Source organism: Diprion similis, chromosome 4 (assembly GCF_021155765.1).
Source record: "Diprion similis isolate iyDipSimi1 chromosome 4, iyDipSimi1.1, whole genome shotgun sequence".
In the NCBI taxonomy this organism is placed as follows: domain Eukaryota; kingdom Metazoa; phylum Arthropoda; class Insecta; order Hymenoptera; family Diprionidae; genus Diprion; species Diprion similis.
In genome coordinates this window covers 25,349,108-25,373,348 of record NC_060108.1, presented here as the reverse complement: position 1 = coordinate 25,373,348, position 24,241 = coordinate 25,349,108, and the positions used below count along the sequence as shown (strand labels likewise).

The window sequence follows — 24,241 nt, the reverse complement described above, 5'->3', positions numbered from 1 at the left end:
GACTTCACTCGTAATTTCGGTAGTAGTTTCTTCTGCTGTTGTGGTGATAGTAGAGCTAGCTTCTCCTTCTTTACAACCTTCACCGTCTGGACCAGATGCTGGTTCAGTTCCGTTTGGACAGCAGCCGTATGTGGTAGTATTACAACAGCCGAAATTATTCTCACCAGCAGCTGGAGTCTTACCATCGAGACAGCAGCCAAACTCAGTTCCGTTACATGGTATCTCGCAGCCCTCATAGTCATTTCCTTCCGCAGCGGTAACTTCATCGGGGCAACAGCCAAAGAGTGTTTCCCTACAGTGTGAATCGGGACAGCCTTTATTGTTCTTTCCAGCAGCAGGTGATACGCCGTCAGGACAACATCCGTATTCTGTTTCGTTGCAGGTTTTGGGAATAGGGCATCCTCGTTCAAATGGTCCTGTAGCAAATTTAATACCGTCATAGCAGCAGCCAAATTGTGATGTTTTGCAAGTCTTCGGTTTTTTCGGCCTGCATTTACGATGCTTCCGTGTGCTTCCATCGGAGTGTCCGACAATTGTGAAAATGTCAGTAACGTGGGACTGTTCAGTTGTATCCAGATCATATTCTGTTTCAGTGACACCTGACTCCGTAGTATCACTTGTGGTATCACCCTCCGTTGTGATGTCAGTTTCACCTGGGACTGTTGTTTCTGAATACGTGGTTGTGCTATCAGATTCCGACGTTTCAACAGTTCCCGTAGATTGTTTGGGAGTTTCAGATCTTTCAGTAACTGTACCGTCGGTAATCGATTCGGTAATAGATTCACTCGACGAAGTAGATGATTCAGGTGTAGTTCCGTCCGGGCTAGACGATTCGGTTGTTTCCTTATCAGATAACCTTGTTGTCTGCAAACTAGATAATACAGGTGCACCTGAGCTCAAGGATTCTGTCAAGTCGGAACCAGACGATGATACTGTTTCCGTGCTCGAAAATTCAGTTGTATCTGAACTGAATAATACTGTTGTTTCTGAGCTGGTTAGCACCGTTGAGATTGTACTGGATGACGTAGATGCATCTGTACCAAACGTTTCTGGGCTTGACACCGAACTCATTTCCGAACCAGATGTTTCTAAGGTTGTAATGGAACTGGAAACGACTGTAGAATCAGAAGCTTCGGTCGTTTCTCCAATTGACACAGAATCGGAAGCAATTGTGGAGCTGCTTTCGGTTGTAGTGATTACTGAAGTGGAAAATTCTAGAATAAAAATAACAACAAAAAATCATAAAATTATTATAATTTAGACTCATGACCACAGCAGTGCCAAAGAAGATATTCGGTCTCGGAATTTATGTCATGTTAAATATTACCTGATGCTTCTTCATTCGTAACAGATGCTTGAGTTGATATTGTTTCTTCTGTACTCGCTGATAATGTAGTAGTATCAGGCAAAGTCTTTGTTTTTGGGGTAGGTCGTTCGTCGTATTCTTCTTGCTCTGCCTCAACAGCCGGAAAATCTAGTTTTTTCGCTTTGGTTGTAGTAACTACTGAAGTAGAGAATCCTACAATAAAAATAACAAAAAATCATAAAATTATTATAATTCAGCCCTATGGCCACAGCAGTGCCAAATAATATATTCGGACTTGGAATTTATGTCATGTTAATTATTACCTGATGATCCAGTCGTAACAGATGTTTCAGTTGATATTGTTTGTTCTGTTGACTTCGCCGATACAGTCATGTCTGATTCTACGGAGGAGCCTTCAGTAATATCTGAAGTAGATGCCACTGACGTTTCAGAGCTGGTTGATACCGTTGAAACTGTACTAGCTGAAATTTCTGTATCTATGCTAGCTGATGCGATCACGTCTGAATCAGACGATTTTGTCGTTTCTGTACCGGCAGAACCGATTGTGTTTGAATCAGATGTTGCTGACGATTCTGAGCTGGTTGATGCTATTGAGATTGTACCACTTGATGCTGTATCTGTACTAGACGTTTCTATTTTATCTGAGACAGTGGATACTGCTACTTCTGAACTATCAGAAGTCTTTATGGTTGTATCAGACGTTGCTGCTATTTCTGTACTAGACACTACCGTTGCATTAGTGTTCGTTTGGTCAGAACTTGATGACAATGTTGAATCTGTACCAAATGATTCCATTGTTTCTGCGCTAGTTGATTCTGTTGCATCAGTGTCAGATGATTGCGTTGCATTTGTGCTAGACGGTTCTGATGTATCTAAATCCGACGATTCAGTCGTTTCTGAGACAGTAGAATCTGGTATGCTTGCATCAGGGCCTGTTTGGTCAGAACTCGGTGAAAGTGTTGTATCTGTGTCATATGATTCTGTTGGACTTGTGCTAGACGGTTCTGATGTATCTAAATCAGACGATACAGTCGTGTCTGAGGCAGTAGGAGTTTTTACGTCTTCATCAGAAGTCGCTGAAGTTTCTGGGCTTGACCCCGGACTCATTTCCGAACTAGATGTTTCTAAGGTTGTAGAATCAGAAGCTTCGGTCGTTTCTTCAATTAACACAGAATCGGAAGCAATTGTAGAGCTGCTCTCGGTTGTAGTGATTTCTGAAGTAGAGAATTCTAGAGTAAAAATAACAATAAAAAATCATAAAATTATTACAGTTCAGTCTCATGACCACAGCAGGGCCAAAGAAGATATTCGGGCTCAAAATTTAAGCCATGTTAAATATTACCTGATGATTCATCCGTAACAGCTGCTTGAGTTGATATTGCTGCTTCTGTACCAGTTGACAATGTTGTAGGATCAGGCAAAGTGTCTGTATCGGGATCAGGTCGTTCATCGTATTCTTCTTGCTCTGACTCGACAGCCGGAAAATCTAGTTTTTTCGCTTTTGTTGTAGCGACTACTGAAGTAGAGAATTATAGAATAAAAATAACAAGAATTATAAAATTATTATAGTTTAACCTCATGGCCACAGCAGTGCCAAATATTCGAGCTCAGAATTTATGTCATGTTAAATATTATCTGATGATTAAGTCGTAACAGAACTAGAGACGGTTCCTGTATCAGCATTGGTTGTGCCGGAACTCAGTGAAGCTGTTGTACCTGTGTTAGGCGATTCTGTCGTCTCTGAGTTTGACGGTCCTGATACATCTGGACTAGTGGGTACTAAACTCGATTCCAAACTTGTGCCTGAAGTTGATGTTTCTAAAGTAACAGTGGATGCAGTTTCACGAGAACTGGGAACATCTGTAGATTCAGAAGCGTCGGTCGCATCTGTACTAAATGTACTTTTGGATGACGAATCGCTACCACTTCCTTCTAACTCAAAGTTGTCATAATCTTCCATCGTGTCGTTGGAATTGTCCACGGTTGTGCGTAGTATATCAGCGTCATCGCCCATCATCATATCGTCTAAGCCACTTCCTGATGACTCTATTTCGTCATCGATCCTAGGCCGCTGATTGCAGAAGTTTCCAATTTATCATTTTGATATGCGTATATGTATCAGATTTGAGTTAGGAATTATGTGATATAATAATAAATATAGCGAGTGAATATTTATCACTAATTTAAATCAAATTATTCTTTAATACTCCGTATTTCTATGTCGATCTTCGTACCTGAATGCCAAGATCCTGGTTAACAGAAATGAATCCATCGTCTTCATAATCTTCACATTCTTCTTCTTCGGCATCCGTTGGTGCAGAGGGTTTCCCTCGTTCCTCTGGTATGAGTCCATCTGAAAGTGAATGGAAAGCCACGTTCAACTGTTTATTGATCTTGAGATTCTAGCGATCATTACCTTCCTCACACGCCTTCTCATTGCAATTTTCGTTATTGAGCATAAAGTCGTCTTCATAACAATTGCCCTTGAACGGAACCACTTTATTATCCTTCATACATATCACCTTTCTGGTCTTGTCACCACCACCGCATGGCTTGGAACACTGAAACCAAACATTTTCCTTGTAAATTTTAAGTATACGTAAATAACAGACAAGTCTTCAATGACATTGCGATAAGATATTTCCAAACTTGGTTGTATAATCACAACGTTGCTCACCTCACTCCAGGGCCCCGATAACCATTCACCCTTGCATTCTTTCACCTCAGCGGTACACTCTTGAGTGTCATTATACCTTGTACTTGGATCACATTTTTCATCTTCAACCTTTGATATACAAGTGAGATCAGGGTCCGATGTAGCACAAAATACTTTGCGAGTTGCGATTCCTGTGCCACATTCGACAGAGCACTAAAATTAGTGTATCATTAGTATTAGAAACGGATAAATAAATACTTTAAACGAGAACGTAATCTCACAAATACTATAAACTAGCACGTACCTCGCTCCACTGCGTAGCATACCATTGGTAATTGCACTTTTCTTGAGCCGAACATTTCCTGACTGATTCAGGCTTCGTATCAGGGTTACACTGTTCATTAGGATATATTTTATCCTTCAATGAAACGCAGCTTACTGTTCTAGTCTCTTGAGTAAGACCGCATTTATTGTCACACTGAACAAAAAAAAAATGCAATCAGCCAGTCCACTAATGTTTCACACAATTACGCACAAGTTTATTCTCAATTTATGTTTCGCCTAGAAGAATATCTGTCTTACATATTTGTATACATCTACTTACACCGCTCCATTTGGACACAACCCAATCAACCCCAACACAAGGACCCAATTCGCAATCCTTTTCACTCTCCGGACGCTCTTCCGGACAGGCGGAATCAGGTAGGACGATTATTTTTCCGTCTACTTTTTTGTAGCAAGTTATTTTACGCCTCTCCTTTCCTTCGCCACAGAGACGATCGCACTGTAATAAAAAAACAGTTTTATATTTATGCATTTAATACGACTGTACGATACAGGTTATCCACACTCGTTAGGATGGATATTTCTCACTTACAGGTCTCCATGGGCCTTCGTGCCACTGCGGACATTGAATATCCGCGTTACATTCCTGTATCTCAATGTCCTTAGGTCCGACTATTTCCAAACAACGTTCGTCGTCCACAAGCGATGGGATACCCCCGGAAATAGTTTGCTCGCATTTTATGTCTCGCGTCTGTTCTCCACCGGGTCCACAGGCTTTATTACATGGACCCCAATCCCCGATCACCCACACAGGTGGACACGCCTCTTCGCCACATGATATGTTGCTGACTGGTTCCAGTTGCTGATCGCATAGATTGTCGTCCACTTCCTCGTTATCACTACGTCTGACGCACCTGACCAGCCTTGATCGGAATCCTGAATAATACAACTTCGTTAGTTTCGTTAACTTCGTTTATTGCAATAGCATCAGATTCTGCTATTAGAGCGTTTACTTTAAAAAACTTAGTTGAATGAACGAGTGTGCGAAGGACATTTAACAAAAGAAAATAGACGTACCTCCACCACAAGTACTACTACAATCGGAAAAGTCTTCCGCGACCCAAGTATAACTCTTAGAGTCCACGTAATGAGCCAATCTTTTTGGTATGCTGTACTTGTAATCAACGCCGACATTTTTTTCTTGTGTTAGCAGCTGTAAAAATTGTCTCGATTAATTATTTTCACAGTATTCTTAAGAATCGTTTGATTTAAAAGACCTAGAAGAATGATAAACAAAAAAATATATTCAATCACCCTGCGAGTGAAAATATTTACCACGATATAAATTGACTGGTTGGTTGGTCCCAGCGCGGTGATTACCTCAGCAGCCATAAGTTTCTCAGGTTTTCTCTCATATTTAAAAACGGTGCCAGCAAATTTCAAGCTTCGAGGAAAATCTATTCTCCAATTTCCATTTAGATAATAATGATTCGACATGTTCCTCATGGCTATAAAATTAATAAGAATCTTTTTATAGATAAAAAATTTTCCTTGTAGATGACGTTATAAAACAAAGTGACATACCCAAGTAGTTGTTCGAAGGACGTCTCTCGGTGATAGCAATATTCGTTGCACCGGAAGGTATCAATACAATATCGTTGTACCCTGGAGGTAATCAAAGAGAACGTTGATGCAAATCCAACTCTGCAGACAAGATAAATAGCAAAGCAATACGTACCAACTTCCAAATCAGTCGCATCGGCTACTCCCTGGACCACATCGCAGGCCGAACCGTCTCCACTGCATTCCCGGCATCTGTCTTCCTTAGCACCACTGCCGAGCATCTTGTCGCATCCCACAGGCTATCAACGAATACACGAATGTTGAATACGTTGAATATTATCATCAAGGTAAGACATAAACGAGGTTTAATCGTCACTATTAAACTCACCATGCATTTACCCTCGACACAAACGTCATTTTGACCAGAGATGCAGGGTGTTCCATCTGTGACATGCCATTTTGGACGGTAGAAAAATATCTCGCCACGCGGCATGCAGTTCAATTCGCATTTGTTCTTTGCTCCAGTGTAAGGAACCCATCTGAAATAATTCGACAGTATTAATCAGTTGAGCACGATGTTGTTTTTTCAATTAGAAAATAGATGTTCAACAGCGCGTTCTTTCGTGTAAAATTTTTTATTAACTCTTTAGAAACGTATTCAGGAAATGACTCGGCGTTTCAGGATCATCGCGATCGTTCCTCGAGATGATAGCTTATACACGTCAGTATTTGGTTTCCTTTGAGACGCAGGGCTTAGGGGTGGTTCGCTTTTCTAACAAGGGTATTCTAATGTACCAGTCAGTCTCAGGTGATTCTCACTGTGGAAATTTATGCCTGGTGCTGGTGAAGCTGGTGAAGCGTTAAAGTGAAGGGCCTTACGAATGCGTGAAAGCTGTTTAGTAAGTTCCAAGTTCCCATGGGAGTTAATTTTTACTGCGAATTTCAGTCGAGTCACAATAAAGAAAACAGTTGAGAGAGAATGAAATCGAAGGAAGATGAAACTTACTCGTAGATGATACCGCGATATGGCGTATTGTCGTACGCTGAACATTGTTCCGCCCTGAAGTCATTCGCTGGCTCTGGACAATCCTGAAATAGCAATACAGTTTTGGATAAAAATTTTCACAAGTACCAATTTACCGGCATCGTTACCAAATTTTCGTTTTTTCAACAGATACAAACCACCTGAAAAAATTCTCGTCAATTTAGTGCTCAAGATTATACATTACGAATGGAATTCTGGGCTGCTTGTACTTACAACGTAACCGATAAAGAACAGTTTTCATTCCACGACGATCTACCGTGAATACTATATAAATGAGAATAGAATTGGTCCACCGTGAATAGGATTTTACGAATGATTTCACGACCATTGATCATGTCGAATGTCGTAACGCTGGAAGGTTCAATATCTCCAATCTATAAATATAGGCATATAACCTTATCTCCTGTGAATCGAATGTAGCTGGGCCATCTTAAGCTTCGAGCTGCCGGCCCGTTATGTTGTTACGTGTAAGCGTGTACTCGTGGGAATTTTAGACGTAATCTCCGTGGAAGAGGATAAATTATCATGTAAGCGATGGGACGCAAAGCAAAATATTCGTGACTCCATCGCGCTGTGTATATAAGGATGTGAAAAGGTCTGCAGTGCATGTTGATAATTTTGTATTGTACGAAATCGTTTCGCCTCCGATTGTTTGACAACCCCGTGAAGAACCGCGTGGTAATAACGAGAACGTGACGCCCTGGTGAATACCACTGAATAGAAATCAGTTTTACAAGCTGTTGCTATATCGCCTAGAGACAAGTTAATCTCAAGAAGCATCACACCCACGCCCACCACGCCCTGTACACCCTCGATGCCTAGGACCAGGTCTGAAGGACCAGAGGGACCAGTTTTAAGACACCTAGCAACCCCCGTTTCTAGATTCGAGATATAGGTACCGAAATACGACCGAGTAACTCACCTATTCTCATTTCACGCCGTGATGCTACATTTATTATACCGTCTCCGCCCTTCCCCAACCCTTCCATCCTTTAGGACCCTTGTAGTCCTCCTCGAGTCCTGAAAGATCGAGTAACATTCTTTCGGAGGAAGGGATCGACGCGGTTGTTTGGAGAAGCGTTAACAGGCGCCTTGATCGCGCGTTTTGATCATTTTTATTTACGTATATACTTCACGCTTCGTTTTCAAGATAGATGAATAATTGATTCAGAGTTAATTTCCGCGAAACGGTACATTTAACTGATGTATCGGATGATTAAAAAGAATCGATTAATGACTGTCAGTTTTAGCAAGACGAAATTTTTTTTTAAATCTTACGACTTGATTATCGATTATTTCCTCCTCAAGCTTTGTTTCTTTTTTATCAGTGGCAGTCGCGTTATAGCAAATACGTACTTGATGGCTTGTAATAATGAGTGTAAAATTCAATTCTATTTCAAGGTAAAATAAAAAAAAACGCTTGCTGCACTTCGTTCGTAAAAAAAACTGGCTCCTTTTGCCCTTACCTCCCACACTTTCAACTCTGTACAAGGAAACCGAAGCCAACAGGTGGTCTTTTCAAGTCCAACCAGAACTATTAAAATCGATGTCGACTGCTCAGGTAGGACCTTGAAGCGGCCCAGAGTCCAGAGTCGTTATTGTACGTGGCTGCAGGGTAAGTGGAGCCAGTGGCAAGAAACGCTTGGAATCACAAGCCAAGTCATTCGTTCGAGTACCTACCCATCACAAAGTCCGCGGTGTATTCTACTATTCGAAGTATAACAAACGGCGTATCGCGTTCCGGATTAGATCCTCAGACTTGTCACAATTATACAATAATGTGAACGCGGTTGTTTATAATTAAATAAATTTACTAGAACGGCGTGATACTCTAGCCGTAACATCAGCATGGACCGTAACGTGGGCACAATGTATACAATCGGCAATTGAACCTCGTAGGAATGCGCACGCGAGAAAGGTGCTGATCAAGTGCTATTGAACTTGCATTTTCCGACTTATAGCTTAGGAGGTCTACGCGAACCAGGCTGAGGTCACGATCGGGCTTCACGGGCATGCCTGCCTCCTGGTTCTCGCCGAGGTCGTGGAGCCAGCACGTGTACTTCAACTGCACGAACACCATCGAGGATGGTCGGGGTGTTCGAAAACCGATGCATAACTCACTGTTGATAAATCTATGCTCTGTGACCCCCCGAACCCGAATACCCTGACTATCCGTACCCCATCGAGTAGGCAAAGTGTGATATATACACCACGTGCCGATCAATTTGTTCATTGTGCTTGATTGTGATCGACTGTAATCACCGAGTTCGATTTGAACGTCTGTCGTCGCCGTTGGGCCTCTTACTCAGCGTTACTAAAGCTTGACATGAACTGTTTACAGACGTTTTGCCACTTGCTGATTGTTACTAATTTATCTACATTCTGTTAGAACCAATAGATTCAATTTCTATCCTGCTAGCTCGTTGCGAGAGTTTTTTTTTACGTGTACATACCGCAATGTTGCAGGAGAAGAACCTTTTCTTCGCCCCGGTGCACCTCTCTGTTCCGTCTGGACTGAAATTCAAAGAAACCCAGTCAGTTTCAGTCGAGATATCGCTTTCAAAGAAATATAAAAATAAAGTGAAAAAGCTAGGGTTCGATGTGCGGTTGCTGCTTATATCCACTCTCACGTATCGAAGCCAACCTTTTACGGTTACGAACTGTCCAATATATCATGTCAGTGTATATAACTACGCCACGAGAAGGCGTACGATGGATGAATTGATAGGTGGCGATGATTATATTCGGTTCGATGGACGGAAAATTGCTCAACGTTCAACAAGCGTGTTCCGTCGAAGGAAGATGTTACTACCGAGTAACAAGGTACAACTCACTCTACGTCGTTACAGCGTCTAGTTTGGTGGGCAACTCCTCCACCGCAGGAACGTGAACAGGAGCTTGGTGTGGACCACGAACCCCAGGTGCCCGTCTCTACGTCCTCGTTGTCCAAGACGAAGTACGGCGGCAGGTAGCTCTCGCCATGCTGTCTTCTGTGCCTCTCGTGTCTCAATTTTATATGATGCTAGAGAAATGAATTGAAAACAGTAATCGCGGCAATTTAATAGTGCTAGAAGCGATAACCACACCAAATCACGGAATCCGAATCACATGCTTCGTTTATCACGATCAGTTGACTGAAAATTCCTTTCGTCACGAACGCAATGTGGCAGTTTGTCACATCTTTCAACCGTAATCATCCCTGCGTCATTAAAATTGGTATATCAGTACGTAATTTTGTGGAGTTGGAAAAACAAGCTTCAAGCTTCGACAAAATATGCTCGCGTTTGGAGCCGGAATCACTTGGCTGGTAAAAATGTTTAGGTAAATGGTTCTGCCTCTTGAAATTTTCGGAATAGCATTATACCGTGGCTGTAATTACCTGCAGACCTGGGTGAAAATTGCATCGTAAAGCAATTGCTGGACGCAAATTCGCAAAGTCGTAGACTGCAAGAGGTGGATGTATACATATAAAGGTGGGAAACGTCTTGGAACTAATTCCACACCAGCCACAGCCACTTCTGCACTGGTTCTGTATATTTAGTCGTGAAGCCGCCCCCAAAGTCGAAAGGTAACTCGTATAACGTGCAACGGAAAGCCCAAGTTTAGCTGGCGGCTGTCCAGAACAGTTTTAATTCACGTTTGTAAAATCGTGCAGCATCAGCCGCGCGGTTTCTAACGACATTATTTTCACCGTAACAGCGGAACCGACGCTTGCAGGGAAGAGGAACAGTAAATTACCCCAGAGGCGGGGTTTAATAGACTCGAGGGGTAGAATTACGAGCTGTGGCGCATTTCTCCATTTCCGATAAATAAATTTCATCAAGGCAAAAGTCAATTAGCCAAGGCTTCTCGTCTAATCGTTTCGGGTGACGGGACTTTATACATCAAGCGTGGGATACCCGCTAGTTGAATGATGCGTGTGTTATACGGTCCAACAAACGCAATTTCGTGCAATAAAAACGCACTTAAGTTTACAGACGCGAATTTTTCTCTGCAAAGCTCATTCAGCCGTAAGTGCAGCGACAAATTTGCATACGAGCTGAGTGACGCAGGTATTTATTTTACTATCTACGCCTTTGTATCACGAATTCTTTTTCCCATCGCCATACGGTATCAGGAGCACGTCTGATAAATGAATTAAATTGAACCGTACAAAAAGAGACTTGTAAGCGTGCCGAGATAAAGATCAACTGCATGATGGTACCGCGGTACATCCAAGCTTCGGCGATTTACACACACACACAGACGCGTTTTAATCCTCGGGTAATCAATTAGCGTGACAATTCGTGATTTCTGCGAACAACGTAGTCTCCGAGTTCTTTGGTCCCCAGTGACGTCTCGTTATTCGAGGCCACGCGCTCACACGTTGAATTATAACGTCGCGTGACGCCGAGTTGTGGCTAAGTTTACTTGCTGCTCGTGTGCACCGTTGCTTCGTTCTTTGACCGTTTTTCTAAACAAATTTAATATCCGGGTTATAGAGTCACGCCAGACGAGTTCGTACACCTTGAGCGTATTTGCCCACCTTTGATACGGTTTAAGGTGTTTTTAAAATCCCGAGAGAGAGTCTCACGCGTTAAAAGGGTCGTCCGATCTTGTAATAAATAATCAAAATTGTCTAGGGTTAGACTTTTTATTTATTGGTTTTACTTAAGCGTGACTTATAGTGGGCTTGTAAAATTTAATGGAGTTGAGTTTGACGGGTTTTTATTACGGTGAAAAAATCTTTCTTTTTTTCCTTTTAGTCGAATTCAACGACGAAAGATTTCTCAATATTTAATACCGACTTGAATTTCAATTCATCTCTAAATTATAAAAATACTTTTACCATATTTAACGCATATTTTTTACAGCAGTTTTATAGCACCCGTTTTCTATTCGTTTTTCATACGATTGCAGCTCTTTTAATCAATTTAGATTTACCTGTTGACTTTTATGCGAAAACAATTCCGTAGAACGAATAGAGAAATCATTTATCAACTGTATAACATTTTTCTTTACCTACGTTTTTCTCTCTCTCTCTCTCTCTCTCTCTTTCTTCTCAAATACGAAGATCGTTAGAAAAGTGGCTTTATTGAAACAAATTGGGATTACGTGAAAAAATTTGCATACGCATAAAAATATCGTTAAGTTAACGTTCTGTACTCATCGACGCCTCAAGTACCCAAATAAATGCCATTTACAACGCACACGTATATATATTGTTTATACATACGGACAGCGAACTCATCAATGAAAAGTAGGTCAATAATCTATCTGGCAGTAATATTTAAGGATCGCCAGCAGTCTTGTCTGGTTGGTTGAGTAAGTCATAAATCAATTAAGACCCTAAATTCCTTTGGTGAAATAAAAAATAAAAAATCAACAACACTAATAATGGTAAAAAAAAAGAAAAGAAAAGAATTTTAACGCGTTCAGCCCACGGTGGCGGCTCGTAGTCGCCACAGTCACTTCCATAAAACATATCTCCGAAATTAGAGCTTTAGTTCTCACATCACTCAGCAATCACACGAGTTTGCAACAGCAAATCAACTAATTACCTTAAACGGTGACTAACAATATAATAATCACCGCGAGCCGACTTACCCCGATCTGAAGTCATGGCAGCTGGTCAAAGAACTGTAACATCATTCAACCGCGACCTTATTCATACGCACGCCAGTGTGTGCAGCTATTTTTAAACCAGACGGTCAGACTGCAAGTGAATTCATTTTCCCTCATTTTTTGACAAAAAAAAAAATAAAACCAATCCAGCTATCATTTTTGTCCTGTGACTTAACTTGCCGAGTTTATCGAATTCGCACGTGAATTACACGCATGCAAATTACAGATCAGGACGCTGCAATAAAAGGATGCAGCCTGAAGGCTGCGGGCATTGATCCTCCTACAAGATCTTCCGATTGCAACATGCGGTACTTAATCTTTCCATACAACGTCAAGGTTCACGAACCGGCTCTCAAACACGCGATTAACATACTAGTAGCGATGAAAGTGAATCGGACAGATAATCAGTCAGTCGAATCACGCAAGTTTGCAAACCCGTTACTTATTGAGACAGGCTGTAGTACATACTTGGCATCGATGTGTTCGGTGAAAATTGGAAAACACTTGGCGAATGATCTGCTGATACTTGAGAGAGCGAGTAAACCTGAGCTGATCAGAGTGCGAATCAAGAGGTGTATAGGTACACTACATTGCGTAGATGATCGCGGTGTGCAGGGTTCAAGGACTCTCAAGCGGCAGGTAGGTACCTGTGTACGTATCCTAAGAACCCGATCAACACTGGTAACTTGATCTTTATTCTCGAGCCGTTTCTCGCTGCGGTTGACGCTTCGCAGGACTAGCTTGGCCGTCGTTTTCACGAAGGTTTGTGCGAGCCAAGGTGACACTTGGACGGTGAGACGTCGAGACGCGTCGCCTTAATTGCTACTCGGAATTCCGGTTCCAACAAAAATTAGAAACTAATATGTAAATTTTTCTAACACGAGTAGCGATGGAGAATGACAATCGTAAATTTGCAATAAAAAAATGGAGCCTATGACTTGCAGGGATGCGGTGATGTGAGGAGTCCAAGGGTGAAGTTGATGCTCCTGCGAGGACGAAGCTGTGTTTCTCAAGGACGCAGGATCGGGTGCACCGCTGATCCTGTCTCAGGATCTCGGGGAGAGATTCCGCGGATTCCGTGATAGCGGCTGTTCGCTCCTACCATTACTGGCAGTAATCGAATTTGCAAGATAATCTAAATACTCACGTGTCTGGCTGGCGCATGTTGGATGTGTGAAGCTAGTATAAATATCAGAAGCACCAACGACCTGAAACAGAAAGAGAAAAGCGGAGTCGATTAGCGCCTTGGAAGCTGCGGTGACACTCTGACTTTGACTCGTGTGTATTTACCAAACGGTAGATTATTCAAAACACTTTGATCCGTCAAGTGCAGCGAAGTGTGCGCAGTGTGCGCAGTTTGAATAAATTTCGTGTCTTTGAACTGAGTCAATAAAGATTGCGCAACTTCCGTGCTCTCGCTTATACGCGCAGCTGGTTTACCTTGATCAGGAAATTCATTATACGTACAGTGTTTGCCGATGACTAAGGAGAAAAGAAAGATATAAAAACGCCTTTCTCACAAGCGTAAACGGCCGAGTCTAAATCGTTCTACACTCTGTTCACCAGGTGTTTAAACCTTCCTCGGACCGTCGCATCTCCCGTCTGGCAAGATAGCATTGACCCACGTCCAGGTATCAATCTGACTCGTTAAGGCAAGACGTGTTCGAGTTCCACTTTCAAGTCGTTCTACGGGTTCTTACGTCAGCGTGGACAGACAGTTATACTCAAGAGCGAATGATCTTGCCCGAAGAAAGCGAATCGGGGAGAGTGGAACGCGATACGAAACGTCATTGGGTCACCGAAGATCGGTTCTCAGGTTAGCCGGCTTCCCACGCCAGAAAATTTAAACTGATCGAAAAGTGGTTCCAAACACGTTACAGGCACACCTTATACTTGCTCATAGCTTCGAGCCGGAAGTACGGATCGGATAGTAATGAACGCCGCTAATTGAAGAGCGATTTCTGATGACCCTGCGTTGTAACAACGTCATCACCGAGAGTCGCCGCATGAATTAAGGGGAATGAATGGAGCTGCGGTTCATTGCCACTTGTTAATTCTTACCCGGAACGAAATGCGTGGAAGAACGGCCAGGAAAACCTTCCTTATCCATGATCGGAGCCTAATCCCGAAGACTGGAGGACTCGTCAGGACCGATCGAGAGCCGATCAAGCCTCGGGAAACCCGAGCCATCGACCTCTAATCGTGTAATCTAATCGGACACCGTGATTTTCGGGTTCTGAACAGTACTTGAGCCGAACCGTCAGGACTCTGAATAAAGTCTTCGATTACCCGGCTCCTCAAGCGTGACGACGGTTCTTCCTTGCGGAAAGAAAACATCTGTTAGCCTTTAGTCAGCAGCTTTATATACTCGCGTAAACTAGTGATGGAGAGATAGAAGCTGCGGCATCCTTGATTCATATCATCGCCGTTTTCGCTGTGGGAGAAAAGCGAACAGAAACGAAAACGCAAAGTGGATTAGAGTCGAAGGAACTATTGATGGTTATTGGAATGCGTTGTTGGGAGAAAATTGAGCCGGCATGTCAGCGTGGTAGATCGTTAAACGGCGTCATTCATTGATCATCTTCAATTTTTCATCGGGTTTATTAATGGTTATCAGAAACTCGCGTGAAACGCGTGAATATTCTGTGGCTAGTGTTTACCGATGTCGCAACAGTCCTGCGTGTCCACCATCAACTTATCTGGTAACTTCGACGCCCATTCCTTTCAGTTCCTTGACTTGAAAGCCCGGGAAACATAAGCGAGATAGGAAAAGCTAAAAGCTTCTAAAACTGCGCCTCGAGCAAAACGGACGGGATAAAAATTCCCATTTTTTCATCACCGTAGACTCAGAATTAACGAAGTATTTTCCAATTATATTACTGGGTGCTCGGATATCCGTGAAAAATACTCAGTCAATTACTGTTAAACGGCTGCTGTTACATCGCCCGGAGACTCTAAAGGGGCGAAACTTTTCCATCCGTTTCCTATCCGTCCTTATATCCTGCGCTCCTGTTCACCGATATCTCGCTAGGAATTCCTGGCTAGTATTATATTATATAATTCCATTCTGGAAGTCGGATAACTTGTGGTGGTATTTCTTTCCGTTGACGCGATCTCTCCCGCAATGAATGGCGTTTTTACGACTAATTTCTTGCGCTTAATGAAGTGCAAAAAGATCAGATGTAAACCTGCAACTAGCCAGATGTTTGGTGCAGTTGCAAGTTGAACTGCATGTAAGGAAGAAGCGAGGGCGTTTCAAACGGAGGTTTTCACTACGTTGATTTATAACTATAATTAGGTGTAAGATTTCTTTAATGTTTTTCAGAAAATTTTTGGGGACCTGGTAAGCGAGGGGAATTAACCCAAAAAAAAAAAAAAAAAATACAACGAAATTAGAAACTTAATTATAAAATCTTTTTGACAACAAATTGTAATTCAAATTTGCTGAGATTTATTTTCACCTCATAATAGAAATGTTATTTCGTTCATGATCAAATCAAATAACAATCCTGGAGAGTTATTTAACGTTTTTTTTTCCCTCTCTTCTAGTCTTTTCATTCAGACTATGAGTCCCATTTATCCTGAAAGTGACGACACGCGATTTTACCGCAATTCTGCTTTTCGGAATCTCCATGAAGGACGCGTCACGTCGCATTAACGAGCCTCTTCAAATGCCTGTGAGTCGAAACGAGTTCCAACTGTTGGAAACGGTACACTGACTAGAGCTTCGAATATTTCTAACCATACAATTACCTCGCACGAAGCGCCCATGCAGAGGTTATCGAGTGCAGGATATACCTAAGAGAAATGCGGTGTAATCAACGATCAATTATAATTATTACGATTGGAAAGAAATGACCGCGACGCCGCAATCATTCGCCTAACAACTTGTCCAAGGACTAATTAACGTCCCTGTAGTACCATCCATGGCAGATGGTTTAATCAAGAAATACTTCGGACGAGTGCACATTAGACCCGATTACAGGGCGCTCGTTTACAAGACCGAATTTGTACGTTTCCTTTTTTCAATTCCTTTCAACACCGCTCATACGCGTCTTCCTCACCAAGGGAACAAGCGTGATTCAACTTTTCGAATGATTAAGATTCAGTCACGTTTTGATATTGATGTTCTGCACAAACTATTTTTTGTTCTTTTTTTCATATTGACGAGATAAAATTGTATTGTAAAATTGTAAGTGTATAAATACTATAAATATGTCGATCAGGTATCGAGGATGGATGTCAATTAGTGCATGAAATTAATTAATAATGACAATTCATCCACGCGTGTAAATCGATAATTATTTATAGCAGTTCAGGAATCCAACGTTTTCTCATTCGTAGGGTGCAGTTTAAGATTACACGGGATAAACTGCTGCAGCCATGTAACAATGGGGGAGTGGAGGGCGATAGAGCGCACGTCGTTAACGGGTTACATTACGCCGTAACTCTAATCATTGGAATCTTGATTGATTCTGGCACCAATCGAGGCCAGCCTCGACGCGCGGGCTTGGACACAATTCGATGACGGTTCGTATCGCGTATGTGCATAAGCGTGCATCGCGTTCAAGCATTACCTAGATACGTATCGCGAAGCACTTGCTGGCTAAGCTGTAGAGCCAAGCTCACAATGCCTCGGGCAGCTTTGCAGTAGTCAATTGTATCTGATTGTGCTCAACAAACTATAAGCTTCTACCGAGACTCCTAACCACGGATAATGCAGGCTCGATAATGCACTCGATTCTCTCGAGGTTGTGATTTTTATTAATATTAAGATTGGAATATTAACAAACAATAGATGCTGTTGTGGTTCGCAGAATGATCCGTAGCTTCAGCCTCCCGGAAATTCCACATCTGCCTATTAATGAGTATCGCACTTTCATCCCTGGACTGAGATTCCTGAAAATTATTTAGCGGTATTGACAAGCAAACAAAGGGAGAGAAACAATAATTCAGTGAATTAAATTCGACCGAAGTGACGGAGGCTGAGTTTTATGTAGGTTGATCCTGTTTCTTATGCTTCGCTGTTAAGATGGGATGAGAAAAACTTTACCTACCGAGAGGGAAATGTACTCCTAATCAGATATACGTTGGAGTAATAAATATTCAACGGGTGATTGTGGTTCAGGTTGAGTATCACACCGTTTTCGATTAGCTGATTAATTAATCAATCTATTACCGATTCTCGCATTAAGTATACACACTGCGGTACTTGAGTAATTAACCCTTAATTACGTGTATAGTTACGAATAAGATAGGAATGATTAAACTGCAGGATATTTGTTAGCTTGCAACGATTGCTCAACCAGGGAAGTACGAGGTGAAAAAGTAATTAAAATTGAAATTAAAAAAGGAATGATCACGCGAGCGTAGAAGGTCTGTAATATACGGGATGTTGAAATCATCTTGGGCAGGTCAAAAGCGGTTATACGCAGGATATAAATCTGAATCTACGAAAATCACTTGATAGTAGTAAATCACAGTTTTCTTCAGCTTTTTTTTTTTTGCTTTTTTTTATAATTTCCTCACTCTCTCTTTTTCTCCTCCTTTTGCTTTTCCTCGTCTCTTATTTTTTCCCTCTGAAGGCAGTCTGCGCTACACTTTGGGCCCCATGGGAGGGGCAAGAATTTTTCATGAGGCCCAACAACGTCGTAACCAGCCATCGGGGCTTCCTCAGACAAATCTGTGCCCTCCAGGCGTCGATTAACGCTGTCAAGGATACATATTCGTAGTATGATTGAGGACTCGGCGTAACTCAAAAATGTGATCCAAAAATCGTAAATTTCCCTACACGCGAGTAAAATCACACGATAGTTAAACATGCAGAGATATAAGGCTGTTATCACAACGGTCTGAAATATATTAGTTTAAATTTACTTGCAATTCTACGTCCTGAATGAACGTGACTCGTGACACGAACTTCGGAGGAACGTCCCGTGGGAATACTAAAATAATGAAAAGTGAGTGAATTCCCTTAGGAATCGCGTCGCGTGAGCATATAAGGCTTGGGTAAAAATAGTTCCTCCAAAGTTTCACACTTCCTTCGTCCTTCGTCGCTCGGCTCACTCACGTTACTTACATGCACCTCAGGCACAGCTGTTACTTTGGCCGTTTTTATTCCGGGTATCGGAGGATGAGAAAAGGGTCGAGAAACCACTTTAAGCGGCTTTCAACTCCCAACCGGTAATAACTCAAGCTGTAGGTACATAAACGAGCCCCGTTCGTTTCTGGAGATCACCGCAATTGACCTTATCACGTGATAACATGTGAACAAGCCTGCAGATCGCTGACCAGATAACGCTACTTCTTCCTTTTTTCCTCTCTTCACTTTGCCCAATTTTTTTTATCAAAAGTCCAATCGCTGCAGACGAGTTCAACCATTTTTTAGCAGTATTGATTCATTTGCAACCATGTTGAACCGTCTGGAAATGTATAGATATTTTTTATTTCTTTCCTTTTGTACAGAAACTTCACCGAAATCAGGATGCCCGTAGTTTATCGAAAGCTCTGTGAAGCTCGAATCCAAAAATGTCTTTGTATCCGCTTGAGACCGTCACTTATCGGAGTTCCTGTACAATTAGAAGCCCTGCAATACATCAGACGCTTCTCATCTGGAATGAAGGTGCTTCTCATGAACCAAGGATCAAAATAATCGATGCATCGATCAACCGAGTCGAAAAAAATAGTCGAACATGACTCGATGTAATCGATAAAAATGAATCGATTGATAGATTATTTCGTTTTTTGATGATTTATAGTTTCATAAAAAACATTTTTCAATTTCAGGTGATAATATTAATTCATCTTTCACGTTTTATATCAAATGTAATGTTAATCACATAAATTGACATCGTATTCCGTCGTTCATGGGAATAAAAACCAAATACCGATTGCAGGGAAAAATAATCGATTCCGTCGATTAATCGAGTTTGAAAAATAATCGCTTCAATCGATCATCGATCATTTTTGGTCAATTTAATTGGCACAAATTTCGTTTTGGGTTAGCCAGATCCCATTTCCAGATTAGAGATGCGTGCCGATTAATTGAGGCACGAAATTAGTCGTCTATTTACCGAAGACCTTCGTGGATCGAGAGATTGCGGGCTGGTCTTCTTCGTGGGTTTTAAATTGGCTGAAAGAGTGAGGAAGGCACAATCTACAGCCGAGGCTATTTGCTTAGAAAATACGGAGTCTGTGGCCGAAGATCGGCACGGCACGCCATACATGAAAATAAAGCATCCTGTTCTGCAGTTCGGTATCAGGAATCGGGATTGCAGACTATCGCCATGCGGTAACTTTAATCACTTCATTACGGATTTCGCGTTCATTATCCCCGTTAAGCAGCAGACCCAAGGCCCCGAGGCCCCAAGTCCTCTCGTAAAAATATCCGAACTGAGGCCCGATTCAGATCCGCGAATCTGCGGCGCGGTTAGGACCTTCAACATTCCGGATGTCTCTTGGTATGAGTTGCCGTCGCAAACGGGGAAGTGAGTTGAGTATGAACCCCGCATCTGAGGGTCCATTCATCGATTTCAAAGCGTATCAATTAGGTTCGTCACACAGCCGTGGTTGCGACACGCACCTTAATTAACGGCATTATCCCCTAAGCCGTTTGTATCGTCGTCGAAAGCCGACGGAAGAAGATAGTCGGCTACGAAACACGTCTACACAGACGTCACTCGAAGTCTCGGCAGGGGGCAACAATCAACGACGAGGTAGGCCTCCTTCAATATCATAATTATTTCGTTTTAACTATAGAAAACATATTTACGACACGTGTTGTGCTATGCGGTTATCTGATGCAAGTATCTTTACGAGGAATTGCATTACGAAAGAGCATCCGGTGCGATGTTCATACATTTATGCGGCACATCGTCCGATGTGTAAGGTTCATGTTTGAGGTGAGAGTCCGTTGCTAATCGAAAGAAATTGCTTTTAAATACAGGGTAAAGAAATTAGCATTACCTTTAAGCGAATCGCGAAAATTTACTTGAGCTCCCTTTTTGCATGGGAGGGTTAAAATTAAATTTCTAAATCACTGGGTCAGGTTGACGATAATTTCATACCTCAAAGCGTTCATTCACACGCGACATTTCACGGTGAATCTAATCGTTGCCTGCATGCGACGCTAAAGTTGTTAATTGAACGCTATTCCATAGGTAAACAATAACGAGATTTATTTTCCAACGTCTTTATACAGTGCAGCAGTTACCGCCTCTTCTTCTCCCTTAAAAAATCGTGCATAGATACGTACTTAGAAACCGTTGATTAAACGTTGACGGTTAGTTTCATCGCGTGACCGTATATATGTGTGTGCATGCATATTTCCTAGAGACCTATAATTCCAATTAGAATGGGTTATAGTATAATTGCGCAATTGAAACCTGATTATATACAGTGGACGAAACGTGTCCGACGTCGGCAACGATTTTAAACGACACGTGAACATGAAGCAATCATGTCACGGCGACAATTGCAGCGCACAATGAAAAAATACATTCACAATTGTGCTGTGCGCACGAAGACACTCTCTACGAGTAATTGCGACACGACTCACGAAGCGTGACACAGCCAAACGTGTTCCGGTGATTGGCCATTGCATGCCGCAGGGCCGAAGATGATCACTTTGTGGTCAATGATCGAGAAGCCCGGCGCCAAGAGCTGCTGCACGTCGACGAGGAAAAGGCGCCTCGTCAACTTGTCAGAGAACGCGCAAATCGACGTTGACACATTCAGACCTGATCATCGTCGAGCCTTTCGCCCAAAGTCCTTCAGGAGACACAAAAGCACCGCACGTTCCAGGGTCTAAGGTACTCCAGACTACGAGGTCGGAGTTGTAATGACAGGTGGTTGGGGGTGAGATGAATTCGCACCTTCTGGGGGTGACAACGACGATTCATTGTCAGTCCAATGCACTCGCCTAAGTTGTTTGCGGATCGAGGATATGCATGAAGTGCGCGGTTTGCCATCCAAGGTCCCCTCCCGAATTCTACGACGGGAGAATTTCCTTAGACATAGAGGATTCGGCCTCTCGATGGATCGGAGAAAAATTTTGGATCGATTTCGCGACGAGACGCGAGGCCAGGCGAATGAATTAGTTTCGGACGATTCAAAGAACCCGCCGACGTTTTTGCGAGTACCCCGAACTCTGCCGCGACTAGGCATCTCTTACTCTCTTTCTATTCAACCCAATCCAGCCGGATTCCAAAGCCGCTTGTCGCTTGTCTCTGGCAGGTATCTCGTTTCAACGCATCCCTTGTGTGCGCAGTGCGCTTTTTGGATATTCAAGACGCTGTGGGGACAGAAGCTGTATACGAAATGAGAGAAGCGCGAAGGTTTGACCTCGTCCAAGGAGCAGAAGTTTGCACTTGAATTTCGCCAGCTTTTTGACGATTTTTAAAAGCCGACTGAGCCAGGACTGCACTGCACTCGGTCGTAAAGACTCCCTTGAGTAACTACCAAAGAGAGAAGCTTTCTGAATTTTTACAATCTTCTCTGACACGATAATATTCCACGAGCCGAGAGAACCCGAAGACGAAGAAGACGCGGATGAGGATGAGGAGGAGGAGGAGGAGGAGAAGGAGGAGGCGTGACTCAACTTGGAGTAATGAATTGCCGGCGAGATGATAGCATGTCGGGGAACCAGCGAGGGGTGAGAAGCCGAGAGAAAGAGAGACTTTAAAAAGGAATAATGTAAGTCGAGCTTGGCTCGGGTTGGCTTTGCTCTGCCTGGTGCGGTCTGACATCTCAGAGGCCACTCTGCGGCACTCGGAGGATGAAGATCAACGAACTCCTTCTGTTTCTAACGATATCGCCTCCAAGGTTTCGGCCGTCCACCACGCCATGCCCGTTCCTTTGTTAGCTTAACCACGAAACTATCAAATCAAGTCTGAGACTCGTCCAGTCCCTCCTTTCGCCTTCTTTCTTCACTGGCCGACACTCGTCGCCTTCTGTTTGGCGAACAGGTTCGCATAACGAGCCTTGCCTTACTGCCTTACGGATGAAAAACCGATTCTTATGAACGATTCGCTGCGCTATTGGCGCCATCCCATCATCTCCAATTGACCAAAGTTTGCTTCCAATGTCACTCCGTGAGGAATAACTTTTCATCTAAAGTTGCCAGGTGCAGCCTTACTCATTTACTGCACATAACGTGAGAGACGATGGCATAAAAAATGAACATAAACCGGAAACTAACCTCTAGTCTTCAGAAGTGTACCTTAACCTGCCCTAATCCAACTGTAAACCACTCCTAGTACCCAGTGCGGCTATATTTAGTACTCACGTGAATCCACGAATAACCGAATCGCGGACTCGAGTTATAAGTACCGGAAGAACCAACGTCAGGGCAACTTCGTCCCGGCAGGAACCGGAAGAACATCAAAGTCCTTGAAACAATTATTTTCCTCGCTTATATTCCATAATGGATTTTTTGCAGATCTCTTCCGCCAAATGAGGCCAAGGAAGTGCGGGGGAGAGATATCTTATTGGCATCCTGGAAGTGTGTTTATCCCTATCTATGAACCGGACAGAAACCATATCACTGCCCACACATTGCGTGGTAATAATTCAGCTGCGGTGGTCAATCGTTTGTATATATACCCGGAGACTTAATGCCGTTCGTGCAACTCTATTCGGACGTATAAAATCGGCTCACGTGTCTGTTATTGGCACGGTGCCTAAGCACGTTATTTCCAATCCAAAGTGACTCAGATTTTCCTTAACCTTGATCAGCAACAAAGTCAGGGTCTTCGAGTATAGAAGTTGAGCACTTCGATGGAGCAACGACCGTCATGGACCGCTTGAGCATTCCGTTTACTTTTACTGTGAACGAGGTCTCGTGTTCGTTTAGCCAATTAATGAGACTGCTTTCGGTCTATTAATCGTTCAAAGAGTTCGCGAGTTCGGGTCCACCGATGAATCAACTCGATCAAAACATTTCGCAAATTTTAATCATACGCGTACGTAAATAAATGGATGCTTCGTGCTATCTATTCAATGCCGAATGTGGTAATTATAGGATTAAAGACGACGAAGAAGAAACAAACTAATCACTTGTCATCAAGAAAAAAGCTGAAACAAAAATTGAGCTCGGGTTGATCATCCGCGACTTTCGATTGATCTAACACGCCAAAAGTTTTCGGACCACCCGTGAGTAGATTGAATTATTCAGACGGCTGTGGTATAATTTCATCGCTCCATCTCGGCAGCTTGCTTTGCATCGTGGAACTTCTCTCCTTACCTGAACGAACGATTCGATGAATAACTTTGAGGTGTTCATAGTGTTTGACGTCTGTCGGCTACTGGACATGCATGTAATACTCCATTATGCGTGACACACACGTCCGTCTATGCGAGTATCAGAAACTAATAGCTTCATTATTGGGTCATCATTGACGCTAAATGCGGCTCGTGATGATGAAAGTAAAAGTGAAGTCACGAATGGAAGTGTTTTACTTTTACTAATACGGGTTGAAATTCGCGTCGAAGAAGCTACGGCTAACTTTTCTAATCGATAGCTTTGATCTATCCGTTTTATTTTCCTGCTACTCCTTCTCGTTCCTTGTGAAATTTTTTTTCTCTGTCTGGTTTTTTCTTATTCTCTTTTCTTTTCTTATCTTTTTTTTATGTTCTGGACCGTTTCTCACGGAGTGTGAACGATGATGTTAAAGCCGCGAGATGACAACGGCCAAGTTTGACGAAAATATTTACCCGCGAGGTTCGACGAATCATTCGATATCGTATTTCCGAATATGATCTT

The 24,241-nt window shown here is 42.6% G+C and overlaps 1 protein-coding gene across 1 annotated transcript in view; it reads right to left on the bottom strand.

Moving 5' to 3' along the window:
• Positions 1-24,241, bottom strand: part of LOC124405948 (papilin) — a 69,096-nt gene that overhangs the window by 11,813 nt on the left and 33,042 nt on the right. The window contains exons 2-21 of the mRNA XM_046881217.1: positions 13,628-13,688; positions 9,711-9,898; positions 9,330-9,390; positions 6,838-6,920; positions 6,220-6,370; positions 6,007-6,130; positions 5,853-5,933; positions 5,604-5,776; positions 5,346-5,481; positions 4,861-5,204; positions 4,588-4,767; positions 4,288-4,461; positions 4,005-4,196; positions 3,744-3,888; positions 3,562-3,680; positions 3,044-3,395; positions 2,670-2,843; positions 1,630-2,556; positions 1,328-1,519; positions 4-1,214 (exon numbers count right to left, since the gene is read on the bottom strand). Of these exons, the coding sequence (XP_046737173.1) occupies positions 4-1,214; positions 1,328-1,519; positions 1,630-2,556; positions 2,670-2,843; positions 3,044-3,395; positions 3,562-3,680; positions 3,744-3,888; positions 4,005-4,196; positions 4,288-4,461; positions 4,588-4,767; positions 4,861-5,204; positions 5,346-5,481; positions 5,604-5,776; positions 5,853-5,933; positions 6,007-6,130; positions 6,220-6,370; positions 6,838-6,920; positions 9,330-9,390; positions 9,711-9,898; positions 13,628-13,688 (5,068 nt within the window). The remainder of the gene's footprint in view (positions 1-3; positions 1,215-1,327; positions 1,520-1,629; positions 2,557-2,669; positions 2,844-3,043; positions 3,396-3,561; positions 3,681-3,743; positions 3,889-4,004; positions 4,197-4,287; positions 4,462-4,587; positions 4,768-4,860; positions 5,205-5,345; positions 5,482-5,603; positions 5,777-5,852; positions 5,934-6,006; positions 6,131-6,219; positions 6,371-6,837; positions 6,921-9,329; positions 9,391-9,710; positions 9,899-13,627; positions 13,689-24,241) is intronic.